General features: G+C 52.6%; 1 protein-coding gene across 1 annotated transcript; it reads right to left on the bottom strand.

Moving 5' to 3' along the window:
* Positions 1-662: 662 nt before the first annotated feature.
* Positions 663-15,179, bottom strand: CAVIN1 (caveolae associated protein 1). The gene is made up of 2 exons (XM_042836650.1): positions 14,532-15,179; positions 663-2,835 (listed from the first exon to the last, which is right to left on the bottom strand). The coding sequence occupies exons 1-2, from the start codon at positions 14,949-14,951 to the stop codon at positions 2,170-2,172; spliced, it is 1,086 nt and encodes a 361-aa protein (XP_042692584.1). The 5' UTR covers positions 14,952-15,179; the 3' UTR covers positions 663-2,169.
* Between the last annotated feature and the right edge of the window lie 2,113 nt (positions 15,180-17,292).

The raw sequence follows: 17,292 nt of genomic DNA, 5'->3' as shown, positions 1-17,292 counted from the left end.
TCCCGGATGGCGCCGCCTCCCCGCCGCAGGGCGGCGCTGGGCAGGGGGCGGTGCGGGGGGAGGCGGCGACTGCCGGGAACGGCCGTGCGGGAAACCCGCTGAGTTCCGGGCAGCGCTGTGACGTCAGCTGTGACGTCAGACCACCGCCGCCGCCTCTTAAAGGGGCCGTACCCCCGCCCGTTGCTGTCGGAGCGCAGCAGCGACACCGCACGGAGCGGCGGGGATCGGCGCGGATGGGCGCCCGGCCCCCACCCGGCCCGTGGCGTAGGGACAGCTTCCGTAGATCCGCTGCCCGGGACCCCGCCCAGCTCGGCCCTTAGCGCCCCCAGGGGCGGGCGCCCGCAGCTGCCCTGTGTGTGGGCACGGCCGCACTCCGAGCGGAGGTTTCCTTCCGTACATCTGACCCAAACGCACCCCGTGTTGGTTTAAGGCCATTTCCCCACCCTGCCACCCCCGGCCCGGCGCTCAGCAGGCGTCATGCTGCTCCTTTACAAAAGAGCCTTTATTAGTTGTGCTGCTCACCAGGATGCAGTCATAGAAAACAATCAGAGCTTTGTCCAACGCGCCCGCGGTGGGCACCGCGGTGGGACCGATGCCCGGCGGCTCTGCTGCGCTGTGCGAGGCTGCAGCGCCGCGAGGAGCCCGCGGGGCCGGGGCACGCAGCACAGCGCAGCCACGGGCACAGGGCAGGGCCGCGGGGTGGGGAGGGCAGGGTGCGTTAGACAACGAGAGGGAGAACGATCTGAGAGGAAAAGCAAATTTATATACGTGGTTATGTCAGCAGCGGTCCCGGCTGCGCGGGGAGGAGCAGGGCCAGAAGGAAAGCGGCACGTAGGACGGTGCTGAGCAGGAGGGATGGGCGCATCCCACCCCCCACGTCCACCCGCCCCGGGGCACCCACGGCTCCCAGGAGAAGCTGTGGGGCCGCAGCCTCCCGCCTGCTCCTGCTCTGCTGCCGTGAGGTGGCTGCGCGTGAGAGCTGTGCGGGCTGAGCCGGGCAGTGCCGCAGGGCTGCGTGTGATCCTATAGGGACAGAGCAAAGCCGCGGAAAGTGGGAAATGGGGAGGGAAGTGCAGGACGTGGGCACGAGCCTGAGCCGTGCCAGAACCCCTGAAGAAGGAGATGCTCAGAAATGCTCAAGATGTGGTGCTGGACCGGTGTCAAGGCTGCTCGCTGACGGCCGGGTGCCTCCCACAGCATCAGTGCATCCCAATTTCCTCTGGCAACGCAACACAGCTGGTGTGGGCTCCTCTGGCACAAACACCCACAGCCACCCTCTGCCTGGCTGGGTTGTACTCACTGCCCATCGATGGTGGCACGCACCGAAGGTGGGGAGCAGCGTCCAGCTCTTTGCATTCCCTGCCCAGCCAGAATTCAGGCTGCTGGGATTTAACTCGAGCTGGGGAGCGTGCGCCCACACTGTTCCGGCGATGGCAGTGCTGGGGTGAGGCAGCAGGCGCAGGCTGTGAGGGCTCTGCAGTCCCAGCAGCAGGTTGGTTTTATGGCAAAGCTGTCCTGGCTCCGCCACAGTGATCTGGTCCTTGGGAGGAAAGGATGGAGCAGACCGCCTGCGTGCCGCCGGGCTGCTCAGCTTCACCATTATTCTGCCCATTGACAGGATTGCTCCATTCTTCCCTCCCGCACGCTGGGTGCATTGCAGACCCTCTGCTCCTCGGGTGGCAGCTTGGATCCCATGCATCTGCTGTCTGCGGGGACAGCCACTCAGCCTGGCACAGGGAATTGGGGCCTTGCGGGCTGGGCGGGCATTCTTGACACCAGGTCTGTGCTCACAGAGGACGCTTGAGCATTTCAGGTGTACGGCTGTCATCTTGGTTTTAGCACTCTCCAGCTGGGTTGGGTCCCCATTGCTCGGAGCCCTTCTCCAGGTCTGGGTTCTGGAAGGCTCTCGCACAGCTGCGGCAGGAATGGTCTCCAAGGGTGTTTTGACAGTGTAAGAAAAACAGTCCTGTGTTCCTAACATTTATGTGTGCTAAAACTAAAATATAAAATACACCTTGTCCTAGCAGGCAGGGGATTGGCATTGGCTCTGCAGGGTAGTAAAGATGCTGTGTACGCTTCCCCCCGGGCACCGGGGCAAAGAGAGATCTCAACATGTGAATGATTACGTGTTCGGCCTCCATCCGCAACCCTTCCGTGCTGCTGCCTGCCCTACTCACTGTCGCTCTTGTCCACCAGTACCGCGTCAGACTCCTCTGTGATCTCCAGCAGTGTGTGCATCTCAGGGCTCTCCCCGCGCATCAGATCCGAGTTTTCTCCCTCCTCTCCACCCACCTCCACCAGCTCTGTGGCTTTTACTTCCACCTCTCCCTCTCTGATTTTCTTGACATGGAAAGTGAAGGGTGGCACTTTGTAGACGGCTGTCTTGGACCTGGCATAGATGGTATGGTCAGGCGTGAAAGACTTCCTCAGCTTGTCTCGAGAAGTCTTCATCTTCTCTCTCCTTTCATTAGTCACAATCTTGGTGCCCAGCTTGTTCATCCTCTTCTCCAGGTTGTGGCGGGTCTTCTCCAGGTTGTGGCGGGTCTTCTCCAGGTTTTCCTTGGTCTTCAGCTTTGTCTTCTCCATTTTTTCCTTCGAGAATGCCTTCTTAAAGTCATCCACTCTCTTCATGCCGCTCCTTTTGATGCGCTCTGCCCGTGACTCCTCAATAATCTCTTCAATCTCCACCTCTTCATCAGAGGAGAGCTGGATGTGATCCTCCTCTGCATGGTCCTCACCTGCGGGCACCTCCTCGCCTTCACCTTCCTTCTCCTGCTTTTCGCCCTCCTTCAGAGACTTGCTGATGCTCAGTTTGGATGGGAGCTTCACTTCATCCTGCAAGACACAGAGCGGAGCCAGTGAGACACAGCACCCACCTCAGCAGCCCTGCTCAGCACTGAGCAGAAGCACAGCGATGACTCACGGTGACACAAACCTGGCAGCCTCAGGCCTAGGTTTGTCCTCCCAGTCAGAGCTGCTAATAAATTACACTGCTCTCTCCCACTGGATCTCATGGATCTGCTGTATTTCAGCTCACATTTATGAGCTCTGCACTCTCTGGGCTGGTCCCAGAGACTTTTCCCTTCATCTCCTGGCCCTCTCACAGCCCCATCCCCCCCAGTTCTGTCCTCAACTTTCCTGGGGCCTGCAGTGGAGACTCCCCTCCATGTGAGGTGCTCGGCCCACATCCCACGCTATGGGACACAGCATGGACTGGAGGCGATGCCACAGCTACACACCTACAGCTATGGCTCTGGTGCTTCACGGCTGCTTGTGTCAGCTGGAGGAGGCTGCGGTCGTGCTGCAGGAACCCAAACTTTGGGCTCCTGCCACGCAACTCGTTCGTGTACTTATGCCTGTTGCAGAGCCCTGGTTGCACGGCTGGGACCCTGTGGAGCAGCTGGGAGAGGATGGGAGCTGTGTCTGCTGTGGGCACCCAGTGCTGACAGCTGCACCAGCAGCACTCAGTTTCCCGAGTGTTTTCATGGCACTGTGCAGGCGCTCAGCTGGGCCCGGCTGCGAGCTGCGAGCTGTGAACTGACCTGCTGCTGCCTCGGCTGCCTCAGCAGGCGCTGTGCATCCGATCCTGCTCGCTGCTGGAGCTCCCTGCCAGGCAGCAGTGGTTTGCTCCCCGGTGCCAGGCTCCTTGTCCCTCTGTGCCTTGCTTAGAGCCCTCCCTGACTTCCTCAGGAGTTTCCCCCCACCTCCCTCCCGCCTCCCAATGCCCACCCAGCACTGGGCTGCAAGTGGCAGCCTGGCTGAGGACCAGGCTTTCCCAGGTCCTGCAAGGAGATGATGTGGGGCTGGGACGCCTCCTGGGGCGCAGCATGTGGGCGGTTTTGCCATTTCACCGCCATGCTTTTCTGAGACTGTATCTGAAGGAGGCTGAGACAGATCCTGATGCACACAGTGCAGCTATACTGCCTTTCCTCAGGACTAAAGGCAAATTCATTCAGCTTCTCCACTGCCCTGGGTCAGCCAAATCTGTGATCTCTGTGGCAGAGGACAGGCATGTGCACAGGAGGGCCACTGGAGCCAAGAGAGGGGCACAGGTCCGGGGTGGGATTGGTTTTCATCTGAGCAGCACATAGTGTGCGTCCCTGCTGCAATGAATCACCACCGCGTTCCCAGGACGGGCTGGAAATAGCCCACCGCTGTACAAAGCTGCAGCACACAGCCCCGAAATTTATGCCCAAGTCGTTTTAACCAAAGGAGCTAGGAGGGAGAGGCAGGGAGTGCTGCAGTGAGCACAGCCAGAGAACTAGCAGGAGCAAGGCACAGCCCTGCACTGGGAACACACACAGCACAGTGCACTGGGCCGGGGCTTGGAGAAGGCCATGGGAAAGAAGGACCCGCAGGTGCTACGGCCAGCCCTGGGGGCAGCAGCTTCAGAAGAAAAGGGCTGGGGTCCAAATACAACGCTGGCTGTAGCTGCTGCATCAAACTGCCTGCTGGCTAATGAGCAGCACAGATGTCAAGAGCCAGGACATCCCAGTGTCGCACAGCTGCTGGGGACAGGGCCTGAAGAGGCACGCTGGCCCCATGTATGTTTCTGTGCAAGTTTTCTTGGGAGGCTGGGGACCTTCTGGTGTCTCCTGTGATGCAGGGAAGGAGTGCATGTTTGCCCACCTGTGCACCACTGCTGCTGTGACACGATGTGACATAGCTTTGGTGGTTTTCTCATTCCCCCCCGAGCACAGGACAGCACTGCTCCTTGAACAAGCAGAATTTCCGGAACTGAGAGGGAATTTGAAGAAAATGGTGTAAACAGTGGAAAATCACCAAGGGTCCCAGTCCTGGGTTTTGTCAAAGCTGCAAGGGCCAAGGCTCTGCCTCCTCCAAATCGCCACTCAGGATAAATTCTGGAAGGTGAGGCAGCCCACGCATGTTTCCTCCATTCGATATCCCCTTCAGGAGGGAACAATGTTCAGCTCTCAGGGGGGCTGGGAAAGCCCAGAGCCAATGTTCCCCATGAGGACAGCAGGACCACATTCTGCACAACACCTGCAGGAGTAATCCCCCAGACCCATGGAGACCTGCCCTGCCAAGAACATCGGGAACTGCAGCACTTCCTTCCCCCACCTCAACACAATGAGACAGAACAAAGGCATCCCCGCTCCCCTGGCACCAGTGCTGGAAATGACCACATCCTGCAAACCCAGATCCTAATCCTGGTGAACTCCCAGGCGTATGTGCACAGAAAGAAAAGCCAGCACAAAAACTCCCTATCTGCCCAGAGGTAACTGCCTTCCCTCTTGTTATAACTGCGCTTTCCAACACAGCGGGCTGGGCTGCACCAGCAGCACTCCCCTGTGTCACCATCTGTAATGCCCTCACTGCATCCATCCCACCAGGGCCCGGGAGCAGCACTTGCCTTGCTGTTGCACCCAAATTCCCCCAAACCACCCTTGTTCTCAGGCTGCCAGCCCTCACCCCCAGCCCTGACTCTTCCTCCATCTGTAGATCTGCAGATAACCATCTGGAGAACAGCAGTGTTTGATTTGGGTCACTTTCCTGACTTAAGGCCCATCTGCACCAGTCAGGACTCCTGCTGACACAGCGGGCTCCAGCTGAGTGCACGACAGCCCTGAGATGAGCAAAGGACTCTGAGCATCCCAAGCACTGCCCAGGGGCTGCGACAGCACACGCAGGCAGAGCGGCGCAGGTCTCCAGCAATCAGCTCTCCCTGCACGCCTGCTGCAGACAAGGACAGAGGGGCCCCACCAGAACGATCCCGAACTGCCCCGGCTTTGCAGGCGGCTGCTGTGCCAATCCCTGCTGAGGGCACAGCTCTGTGCTGCGTACACTTTGCTCCACTCGTGGCTCACCCAGATGAGGCACATTTTTAACAGCAGGCATTCTAAACATGCTATTTTTACTGGGAAAACACTGACCCTTAGAGTGGGAGAGTCCGAAATCCACGCTCTTGGCATCCCCCACATTGGGGCGTTCAAACACTCCCTCCCATCAGCAGATGCAAACCAGCTCTGTTCCCTGTGCCTGAATCCAGCTGGCACAAAGACAAGATTTCTCAGATTTTTATCCCAGCAGAAGAAAAATCCTCCTTGCTTTGTGCTCAGTGTGGGGCAAGTGGTGGCCGTGTGCTGAGCCAGGCCATCAGCCTCTTCCAAGCACAGAAAGGTTCAGCTCCAGCCCCTGCTGGTCCTGTGCTTCTCTCGCCCCACACATTGTGCCACCCCCTCCCACCCCCCGGCCTCAAGAGGAGCTGTGCTGTCTCTGTGGCACGGTGTCAGCTGTGTGGGGCTGGGGAGCAGCGCTTGGGGACATTCCCTGCTCAGAGCTGACAGGAGCCCGCAGAGGTGCCCAGGGGCTGAACTGCCCTATGCTCCTGCTGCAGCAACACCAAGCTGCTCCATGTGGGCAGAGCAGTGCCTGCTTTGCTGCACTAAGGGGGCTTTTATCTGTGTTTCCAAGCTGAGTTCCCTTGCAGTGAGTCACCCCGTCAGCCCCTTTCTGGCCATACACGCATTGCCCGTTGCTACAACACGAGTAAATACTTCCCTTGTCACGGACAGGGCCAATGAGGCACGGAGCCAAGCTGCGTTCCCAGCCCAGCACAGCTCTGCAGGGATTGCAGAATCACCAACAGATAAGAGGAACACTCCCAAAACTGGAGAGGGGCTCCTAGGCTGCTGTTGAACAGAGGATCTCATTATCGGGACATAAAACGAGTCCCGGGACTCTCATGACTCTGATCTCCATTTTGAAGGTTTAATGGAGCTTTTTTCACACGTGCATGCAACTCACACCTTCAATTCATTCTGTTCTGTTATTTTTACACAATTGTAACAGCACAAACAGTTGAGTTCCGTTGACATGCAGCCATACCATGCACAACACGAGCGCTCACATCCACAGCTTCTCCTCTGACCACAAAGGGCCGATGCTGGCCAGGCCCAAGCCCAGTGTGTGTCTGCCCTGCCACCCCCTCTGCCTGCCCAGGGCTCTCTACAGCCGAGGAATTGGGGCAGGAATGCCGAGCACCCTGGCAGCAGGCAGCTTGCCAGGGCAGAGCAAAGCCCTGGAGCAGAGCAGTTCTGTGCTCCCGCAGCCACGGCAGCATCTCGGCTGCTGGTCTTCAGGGATGCTGTGCGGTGCTGACCCTGAGTCCGTGTCCTCGGAAGGACGATTCAGCCATTCCTGTGCAGCTGCAACACTCCTGATAAGCACCCGCAGCCCGAGAGAGTCCAGGGAGGTTCGGATGCCTCCAAAGAGAAAAGCTGTGCTTTGTGTTTCAGCACCTTTGCCTTTGGAGATTAAATTCCTGTATGGCTGTACAACAAATGGTAATTGCTTAAAAAAATTTATATCTTTTCACTGTCCTTGAAAATGAAAATTTTTCACTGTCAGCTTCCCCTGATCCCCACATTCCCAGGCTGAGTTCACCTTTGCCTGGCTCCTGGACCCTTCCACTGGAAAAAAAAAGCCATGAAGCACAGGGTTTCCAACAGAGCAGCTCTGCACACACAGTGCGAGTCCATCTGTGGGCACCTGGAGCCTCAGACATCTCCTGCAGCCCCACGGCACAGCGCTGCGCTGTGACCCACAGCCTTTATGGCTTGAGGAAAGGGGCAGACAAAGCCAGGAAAGTCACTGCTGTCTGAAGTCTGCAGCAGAAGCACAGCTCCCAGAGAGCAGAGCCCAGCACTGAACAGACAGGTGCTGCTATGTCCTCACGAGGCAGGTTTAGTTTCGTATCATGCAGCTTGTGCTATTTAAAACAGTAACTCCAAATCATTTCACATACGCCTATAAACTCAACTTTACAGCAAGTCTGAGGAGGTAGGTGCTATAAGGTCTGTGTTTCAGAGGGAGAAACTGAGGCTCAGAATACTGCAGGGCTTGCCCAGTCACAGTGTGACTCTCGCTGAGCCACCCGCACTGCTTGCAGCCCTTCGTGCAAAGCGAAGGGCAGCGCCTCCCTCCCTGCTCACAGAGGCAGCATAAGACAAGTCCTGCAACGCCTGCAAGAGAATTACAGCTCCTCACCATCCATTACAACCCTGGCAGCAAGCAGCAAGCAGTTAGTCAACAAGCAGAGGCATTTCTGCCAGCTGGAAGCATCAGCCCCGCGGGGCTAAATGCTCATAGCAGCCGCAAACAGGCGAGAACACAAAGGCACAACAATCAGCGGCTCTCAGAGCTTCGGAAGAGGTTCAAAAAGTCTTCAGGGATGCCCCTCCTGGGGCCCTACGGCTGCTGCCTCCTCTCATGTCTTCTGCTGATTTGGGCCACGGCACTTTGGGCAGCGCTGGGAACTGCTGCTGGCGACGGCTCAGAGCTCTGCCGAGGACTCAAAGGGCATTCTCTGCTTCTTCTCAGGCTAAGGTGAGGAAAATGGCATTTCAATGGCCGGCAGAATGAGGCGTCATGACAAAGCTTACCTATTCCCCACTGGCCAATCTGATCAGGAATGACGACAAACATCATCCAGATTAGTAGAAGAACAAGCAGAAAGAAGAGGCACGGTGGTGTGATTTAGTAAAGGGAGAAGCTAGGTAGCAAATTGTGACAGCAAAGGCAATCTGCAAAGATTTTTGGAAGGAAGAGTATCTTCCTATTCGCTGCACACCCTGGGAGGTGCACAACCCCTGCTTTGATTTCAGACACACTCCTGCTGAATGCTGCAGACTCTGCACACCGCAGTTCACAGAGTGATTTGACATCAGTTATGATGGATCTCTGTTTTATTCTCACAAAGATGAAAGCAGAATTTTCTTCTATGTGTAATAGCATGAAAAGAGAAAGATTCTAAGTGTATGTTCGCTAACACGAGCTGGAAAGATGGCAAAAGCTGGGTATGGTTCCAGACCTGCATCCATTCGGCTCTGTCAAAGCACCAACAACACCCTGAACCACCCCTACAACACCAGCAGCTCAGACACCCACAGCAGCACCCTAGCAAATACCTCACCCCAACATCAAAGCTTCTTTCTTTTGCTAAACGTATCCCCAGGACACTGGGTGGTTACTGGGAAGCCCCAGGAGCAGCTGGCACACAGAATTTACCCTTTCTCATTCACAGCCTTGGGTTTGACTCTCCTTTTCTAAAGGTTGGACAGATCTTTTTTCCAGCAGGGTCAGGAAAGGTGCAGAAAGAGAAGCTTTGACTCCTTTGCACAGTCAGAAGTCACCAGAAAGCTGCTGCAGAAACAAAGGAAAAGGTCTAAAATATGAAGGGAAAAAGCCAAGTGCTGAAGGGATGAACTGGCTCATCCTCAAGCAGTACCTCCCTGACTAGCAGGAGTCATTTTATCCTCTGAAATCCTGTGTCCTGTACAATCTTTTTGGCATCATTTTCTACAAGCACTCCAGTTACGTTATCTCCTGGAAACTCTCTTAGAAGGCCAAATATTCTCCATTAGCCGCTGAGAACGAGCAGCTCGGTGCAGGCACTGGAGTTACCTCAAACCTGGCGGTGCAGAGACAGGGAAGAACGGTGCAGGACGTCCTAGCTGAGAAGGAGGCTGTTTGGAAAAATGCTTTTGCCTAACAGTGAGTCAGACGAAGGGCAGGGCTGCAGGAGACAGCCAAAGAAATAGAAGTCTTTTTTTCTTTCTTTTTTTTTCCGCTGACAGAAGGAAAGGGGTTTGATGCCGCTGTCAGCCTGTTTGCACAGGTGCTCCTCCTGGATAAACCTGGCCCAGCTGATGAACAACTCCGCAGCTGTTTCTGAAGGCAAACCAATAGAGGTGGAGTTTGACATGCAGACACATCAGTGCTGATACTGACATTTGCATCCTCGAGTAGAAGGCACTGACTAAACATCCTGCGACTTTTTATTCTAAATATTTCATTTTCCCTCACTGACACTCAGCATCTCTGTCTCTGGTCCCTGTCTTATCCTGCACCTGGACAGCGCTGGATAAGATTTTGCAGAGCCACACTTTCCCAAACAGGGCCAACGAGGGTGAAGCCTGCTGCCTATCAGCACTGTGCTTTACGTTGGGCACAGGCACAGCCCAGTGCAGTGGAGTGGAAATTGGCCCTTTGCTCTAAGAGAATTTATTGCTGCACAGCTCAGTACGGAACTGCAGCACAGAGAGGATTTCAGCAGACATTGGCTGCTTATAAATAATATCTGAGCAATGAAATATTAAAGCAGTTGATTCTGAGCTGCAACAGAGAAAGCCATGCTCCAGAACTGCCTTTTGGTAGAAAGAGTCATAATCTGCACTAAGCAAAATCCTGGAAATGAGCTGTTAACATTCAGGAACTCTTTAGATGCACAGTGGAGGCACAGCCTCCCACGAATCATGATTTTGAGATTCATATAATTCAGCGATACGCAGGAAATAGAAAGGAACCTTTGCACGTCGAGATGTCAGTACGGTGCCCCTCACAGTGGAGGGAGATGGCGGTCTGAACTCAGGGCTGCAGCCCAAAGAAACGACTCAAACCATGTTTCCCTCCTTCCCATAGGATGGCATTTTCCCACCGCTCCACGAGCAGCAGAACAGAAGCGAAGATGCCACAGTGCTTTTTCTCTCCACCTGCAGCACTGTCCACAAGGAGCTGCCGGAGGGCACAGGGATGCTCAGAGCCTTTCATTCTGGCTTCCGACTCCGCCACCGCAGTGCGTGGGTTTGCAATGCGTCCCTCCTCCCAGGATCTTGCTGCTCCCATCCGTATAAGGCCTACTGGAGGCACAAAAGCCAAACGGTGCTATTTATACCGCTGCTAGCAGCCTGCCATTGTACAGACTGTGTGCATTTTCTGCCCGGCCCTTCCCCAGAGCAGCTCCATTTCATGAGGGGCTCTGGGCAGCTGCGGAGTTCACCAGAGCGCAGCGAAGCCCTGCAGGAGCTTCTGGGCCCCACAAACCATCACAAACATCCTTCTCTGATGATGAAGCTGCCCATCAGGAGGCAGACTGCCTCTGAAGTTTGGCTCTCACGTAAGTCTCCAAGTAAGGGACCAGCACGTTTTAGAAACACTCGATATGTCTGCTGAGCGCTGCGAGCCTTGCGGCATCTGGCTGTAGCAAAAACAGGCCATTGGCATTTGAAGGAACACATTTAGTTGTCAAAAAAGAGTTTGGAGGAAATATCGCATGCTTACGTAACGCTGACACGTGCTGCTCGTCAGATGAACGGGGCGCAGGGTGTGCCTCGAGAGCTGCTGTTACCTAACGGGAACTGCAGTAACCACCCCATTTCTATCTGCAAACAGGAGCTCTGGGATGAATCACCCCATTTTGCTGTATTAGCAGCCACTCCAACTCAGTTTGATGTGCTGTGCTGATTTCTCAGCAAGGCGGGAGCCCAGGGCAGAAGGCAGAGAGGCAGCACTGGCAGCTCTGTATGCGCTCCCTGTGGGCACACGCAGCCATCTGACATCCAGCCTTTCAGGAAGGAAAGTCCTGTTTACAACAACACTGAGTTCAAAAGAACGTCTGACTGCCGTCCCCACTCACTCTGAAAGCAAGCAGACAGAAGTGCTTCAGGCTCATCCAGCAGCTCAAGCCGAATAGCATTTCATTTTCTCTTCCTCCTAACCTCTCCTCTAGCACAGTGTAACACTCGTGTGCAGTTCTCTTCTCTCAAGGTGCCCATTTGCACTCCTGAAACAACTGCCGGAGACGCAGCATTGATTGCTGAGAGAATAACAGGATCTGCAATCTGTAAATGCTGATTTGTCCTCAACATCTTTTAACTCTCATAACGCCGAATCGTGCAAAATTAAATCTGTGCAAAACGGTCTTCTGTTCAGCCATCTTGCTTAAAAACAGCCATTGCTGTTTCATGTAACATTCTGTGTCGCTTAAGACGAGTTTCTCTCTCGTTACCCAAAAGAAAACACTGGTAAATCTTTGCCTTTCTATCCACAACTGGAAATGCAGTTGTGCAGGAAAGTTAATCACAGCTTTCCAAAGGCAGCTTTCCCTGAGCAGTCATAATCTCACCCACCGTGAGAGAAGTAATTAAGATATTAATTATGAGAGAACCTCGCTTAGACCCTGATGGGTGCTGGGCCTGAAGAACCGAAACACCAAATTAGATGGGAGTTGCTTTGTAATGCAGCTGTTTGTTTCTACAGTAAGACACAGCTCGGAAAAACAGCGTAATTTCCACATGTCAACTCGCACAGTGTGGGCCATCCCTGAGTTTTGGCTTTATGGGCTGCATATTGCAAAACTGCGTTGATGATTAAGACTGAGACACGGGAGGATATTAGTAAAAGCAGGGAGAATCAGCAGGGTGCAGCCAACAAGCAGAGTTTGATGGAGGTAAAGCAGCAGGACGGTGTCCCCACCGGGTGAACAGCTCTGCTGAGCGCACACAGCGAGCACCGCTCCTGTCTGTATGGAGCCAAATCATGTCAGTGCATTGGCATCATCTGTTCTGCATAATCCTAGCAGCAAAACCTCGTCGTTGATGAGCCCATTATTACCGGCCGTGATAAAACACAGCAGTGAATTCGTTGAGACAGAAAATTGCGCCCTGATGCTCAGTGTCTGCTGTGCAGTTCCCAGAGTCAGACTGACAACTTTCTGAGGAGCACCATCTTCCCATCACAGCAAAACGCAACCTCGATTCTTTTCCTCTCAGAAAAACGAGCAAAACAAAATCTCCCAACCCAGAAGCAGAACTCCCCAAATCCTCCCAGATGTTTGACTTCCAGAGAACGTTTCCACCAGAAAAGGAGATTCTGACACAGCGATTTTTTCTTACACCAACCCCTCCTGCCAGGTTTCTGTACGGTTAAAATGACACGATGAACTTCTCATGGAGTTCAATCTACAGATGAATGCATCCATTGAACAACCACCCATTTTCAAAGGAGAAATATTAACTCCTGTAGCTCCGACAGACTGCAGACTGATAACGTTTAGAAATGTTTTCTGCTGAACAAAACTGTTTCCATCATTGCATGCAGGGAGGGCTGGTTACACTGCTGCTCTGAGCGCATTCCTTGTGCTCCGAGGCTTGCCAGCACCATCCTCACTGCATGGATCCATCCTTGCGCAGCAACGCAGCACAGCAGTGCGACAGCTGTTGTTACCACATTAACCTTAACACAATCATTTCTTCCTGGTATTCACACATCACAAACCCATAATGGAGTTTGTTTTCGGGTGCAGTTGTCCCAGCCTCATTGCGTCTCTGTTACTTTTGCCCTGATGCCATTCAGAAGCAAAATTGTTTTTTTTAAATTCAAAGAAAAATTTTACTCCATACTCATGAGCAGCAATGAACAGAAAGGAGCAGCCCAGAAAATGACAAGCTGCAAATATTTTGGATGCTTCCCCTGGACTCAGCAGTTTGCCAACTTCCTACCTATTTCCATAACCCACACGGAATGTTTCGTAAAACAATTTCCTTGGCTCTTCTCATTTTGCACCGTTTGTTGCCTCTGCTGTACCTCCAGGTTCCATTCTCCCTTTCCATAGGTAGGTCTGTCCTCCAAAAGCCTTACTTAAAGAGCGTGCGATAAATAGAGACACAGAACTGCTCAGATTGCCTGTGGGGTCTGAGTATGCTCACGTATTTCAGTCCTTCATGCACGATAAAAGTACAGATGCTTATGCTGTGAATCAGAGTTGCAGAGGCCCCAGCACTTGCCAGATTCCTGAGCTCATTATCATCAGCTCTCCCTTCAGACACTGTAGTAAGAATTGTTTCCCATTTTGTTCTGGTTTTCTTCTCTCTGTGGTCAGCAGTGGACATTTCTCTATTTGTCCCTGACAGTGTTATCAACCCTGAAGCTCCTAACGGAATCATTAACTATTTCACTCACTTTTTTTCCATGGCCCAGCACAAGAGTTTGCTCTGATAAAGAGGAGTGACTCCAGACAGGAAAAGAGAGATAAATATATTCCTTTTTCTTCTCTTCCTTAAGATTAAAGGAAAAATCCACCCCTCGACACAAGCTATGAACACCAAGCAAACCAAAGCTGTTACTGTAATCAGACAACTAGGAGACTCAGGATGCGCAGCTCACATAAAAAGAATGTGGAAATACATGCAGGCACGAAGGCAAAGGATTTCTGACCTCAAAGACCTGTTTGCTGTTTCCCCCACTGTGTGTCTGTCCCACCAGTGAGATCAGCCCCGATGCTCACTGCGCCCGGCCGTAAGATGCGTGTCACAGAGGAAACATTATTGCTCTCCGACTACAAAAGAAGTCAGCAGGTGGATTTACCCCCCCCCTTCCCCCCCATAACACCGAGCATTCCTGCCCCTTTTTCAGTTCACAGTACATCGGGTTATTGTAACACTTCGGTCCTTCACAATAATCGCTCTGGGGCATTCGCGCTATCTTCATTAAAGCTCCTGTTAAAAAAGTAGCAACTCTACCTTAGAGCACATTAAAACATGTAATTAAAAATAAAAAACATGTAATTAAAAACTAGAGACATTAAAACATGAATGAGAGCAACTCCAGACCCACGTTCACGTGGAACACCGGCCAGGCAGGGGAGCTTGGGTGAGGAACGGACCGTGCAGCGAGTCAGAGCCAGCGGGAATGAGAACAGCCACCAGCAAGGGTGGAATTCTGCTCCTTACCTGGTAGATCATGACTTTGAAATTCCTGCGCTTCAGGAGCTCCGCTTCGTTGGCCTCCAGCTTCTTGATCTGCCCAGCCTGCTTCTCCAGGTTCTGCCGGACGCTCTTCACGTTGACGCTCACCTTGCGCACTTTTTCCAGCATTTTGTTCACGGTGTTACTGGTGGTGGTGTGAGCTTTGGTCAGCTTGGTTAACTCTCCCTGGATGCTGACCACTGCACTATCCATCTCTTGCTGTCTTTCCTCCAGCTGTGTTTGGGTCAGCTGAATCTGATCTACTGCTCCGATGATCTTGTCCAGAAGGGTCAGCACCATCACGCCGTTGATCTGGTCTGACTTGATGGGCTCTTCGGGCATTTGCTCCTCGGAGGCCTCAGAAGCAGTTGGTGGTTCGATAATTTGCAAAGTAGTATCCTCCATGATGGCCGGGGAGTCCTGGCTAGGAGAGCCCAGAGAAACTGCCGCTGCAGGGAGAGCAGGGAAAGCTGAACCCGAGCCTCAGCTAAACTCTGCGCTGGGAGACACACCAGAAATGGAGAGTGCAGTGCGTGGATGTCTGTGCTGAAATTCAAATGGCACAGCTCTGCAGAGCTGTCCGCTGAAACTGCCCTGCGAAATTTTCCAGGCTTGCAGGTCATTGGCTGACTCCACCTCAGCTATATAAAAGGAGCCCGCTGCCAAATGCCTGATGACCCACCCTCTTTGAAATGATTAAAATAGTTGGAGGGCTGGCGATGGCTTTGCATGCAAACACAGGCACAGCTCAGCAGGGAATGCAAAGCTCTGAAACTCCGGCAGCCTCTCCTTTACCATAAGTCTAAAGGCATTACGTGCGATGAGAGGAAAAAACAAAACATCGGCGCAGGAAGCGGCTGGAAAGAAACATTGCAGCTGTGTACATCAGAGCTTAAACAATTGCACACGTTCAAGTTCAGCTGGAAAATTCAGATCTTTTGCCAACTGTTGGCATTTTTTTCCAGTACTTTGAGAGCTTGGTTTTCAGTACTTTTAAAAAGCAGCTGAAATTCAGAGTAGTTACAAAAAATAAACTCTGGATCACAAAATCACATGCCTCCATGTGTCTGAATACGCACAGCAGGAATGTGCACGATGTGTACAGTGAGTGCCACAATGCTATACGGGATTTTACATAAAAGAAATAAGTGTAATTCATCCCTGAAGTGAAGCTGACGGCCACTCCTACCTAAAAGCAGCTGTCTCTGCTCTGCAATCCTCTGCTCACCAACAAATCCCACCACCAGGCTTCAATGCAGGACATGCTTCCACGTACGCCATGCAGAAATGTACTTCTAAGGAATACTCAAATACTCTGCGCTACATTGGGCATCACTGGTAAAACAAGCAAACAAACCAATCACCTGATCAGTTCAGAAATTAATACAGTACATAAAGCTTTGAAAATGAGGGGAGAAAATCATCCTATTTTGCTAACTTTAACCTTGATTTTGGCACAAGGCAAGTCATGGAGTCTTACAGCGTTGGCAGAAGTTTATGGCTTGTGATACCACCATCAGCTTATTGCCTTAGAAGACGCTCGTGACGTGCTCCCAAAGTGTCTGCAACAACCTGGTACGACCAAGGAGAGGAACACGATGAAGGAAAATTTCTATCCTGGAAGTGTCCCTGGATGGGATCTCTCTACTTGTACTGTTGGTGGCTCAGCCAGAGGAAATCACTGCTGTGAAGCCTCTGCTGGTGTGGGCAGCTGAAACCCTTCCAGGTTCAGCTGGAGGGCTGTGAGCAGACTGGGAAGGCTGCAGGTTCCCTCTTGCCCTGTACCTTGATGACAGCAACCCATGCTCAGCACATCCTGCCTCGGGTTGGGGTCAAGCCCACTCTTGACATTTGCCCCTGGCAGGCAAATAAAATAAAGGCCCTACAAAGTTTGGTTTATCCAGATTCATACCTCAAGCCAGTACTGGAAGAAATCCTTAATTCCTAGCATACAAGCTGGGAAATCCACTACACACAACAGATGTATAGGATCATTGTTTAATGAGGACTACTTGCTGCAGTTAGCACTTTCTGTGCCCCCGTGTTCTCTGCCATGTGACAGCTTGCTTTTCAATGCTGTTTACCCACAGCACACCATTGATCTGGATTTGGTTTCAGAAAGTTGTGTTGTGCAGCTTCCACTATAGGTATTATGTCATGTATTAAAAATAGCTTGCTTTTCTACACCCTGTTTTTTTCCTGGAGGGACCTTTTTCCTGAGCATTTATTTCCAGTGTTTGGTGCTGATGAGTCAGTTCCATGTAAAAATCCCTCCCTCCTGCCAGGCAGAAACAAAGCTCTGCAGTTGTTTGTCACTGGGGAGATCTCCTCAGAGTGGATTCCCACAACAATTTTCTGTGAAATTTTATGTTCAGAGCAGGATGCAGACCAGCGCTCTCTTTATAGTTCCTCCTGTGACTTTATTGCAATTCCTGAGCCTTAGGTTCCCCATTTGGGAACAAAAGCAACAACACCAAACTGATTACATAAATCGAGATAGAGCAACATAAACCAACAGAACAGGAACTTGGTTTCAGTCTCGATACCCAGCAGAGCACATTTAGTGTCACATTCTGGGCTTGCTGCACACACAGCAGTCACACCCCAAGCTGAAATGCAGTGAGTAAGATTCTATGTTAAGACTCGCTTCCTTACAGCCATTTTCCGCAGCAGAGGCATACCAGGGAAAGCCAATAGGTGGCAAACTGCAGCCTTCCCTCTGATTTGGACACCTAAGGGCAGTGGA

This window comes from Centrocercus urophasianus, unplaced genomic scaffold (genome assembly GCF_019232065.1).
Source record: "Centrocercus urophasianus isolate 14NV4802_14NV808 unplaced genomic scaffold, USGS_Curo_1.0 seq_62, whole genome shotgun sequence".
Lineage (NCBI taxonomy): Eukaryota > Metazoa > Chordata > Aves > Galliformes > Phasianidae > Centrocercus > Centrocercus urophasianus.
This window is presented reverse-complemented; position numbering and strand designations above follow the sequence as displayed.

Bases quoted from the DNA above. Each gene is read 5' to 3' on its own strand.
- CAVIN1 (XM_042836650.1), bottom strand. From the start codon at position 14,951: ATGGAGGATACTACTTTGCAAATTATCGAACCACCAACTGCTTCTGAG. The intron at 2,836-14,531 runs GTAAGGAGCAGA...TGTGTCTTGCAG, and splicing joins TCAAAGTCATGATCTACCAG to GATGAAGTGAAGCTCCCATC.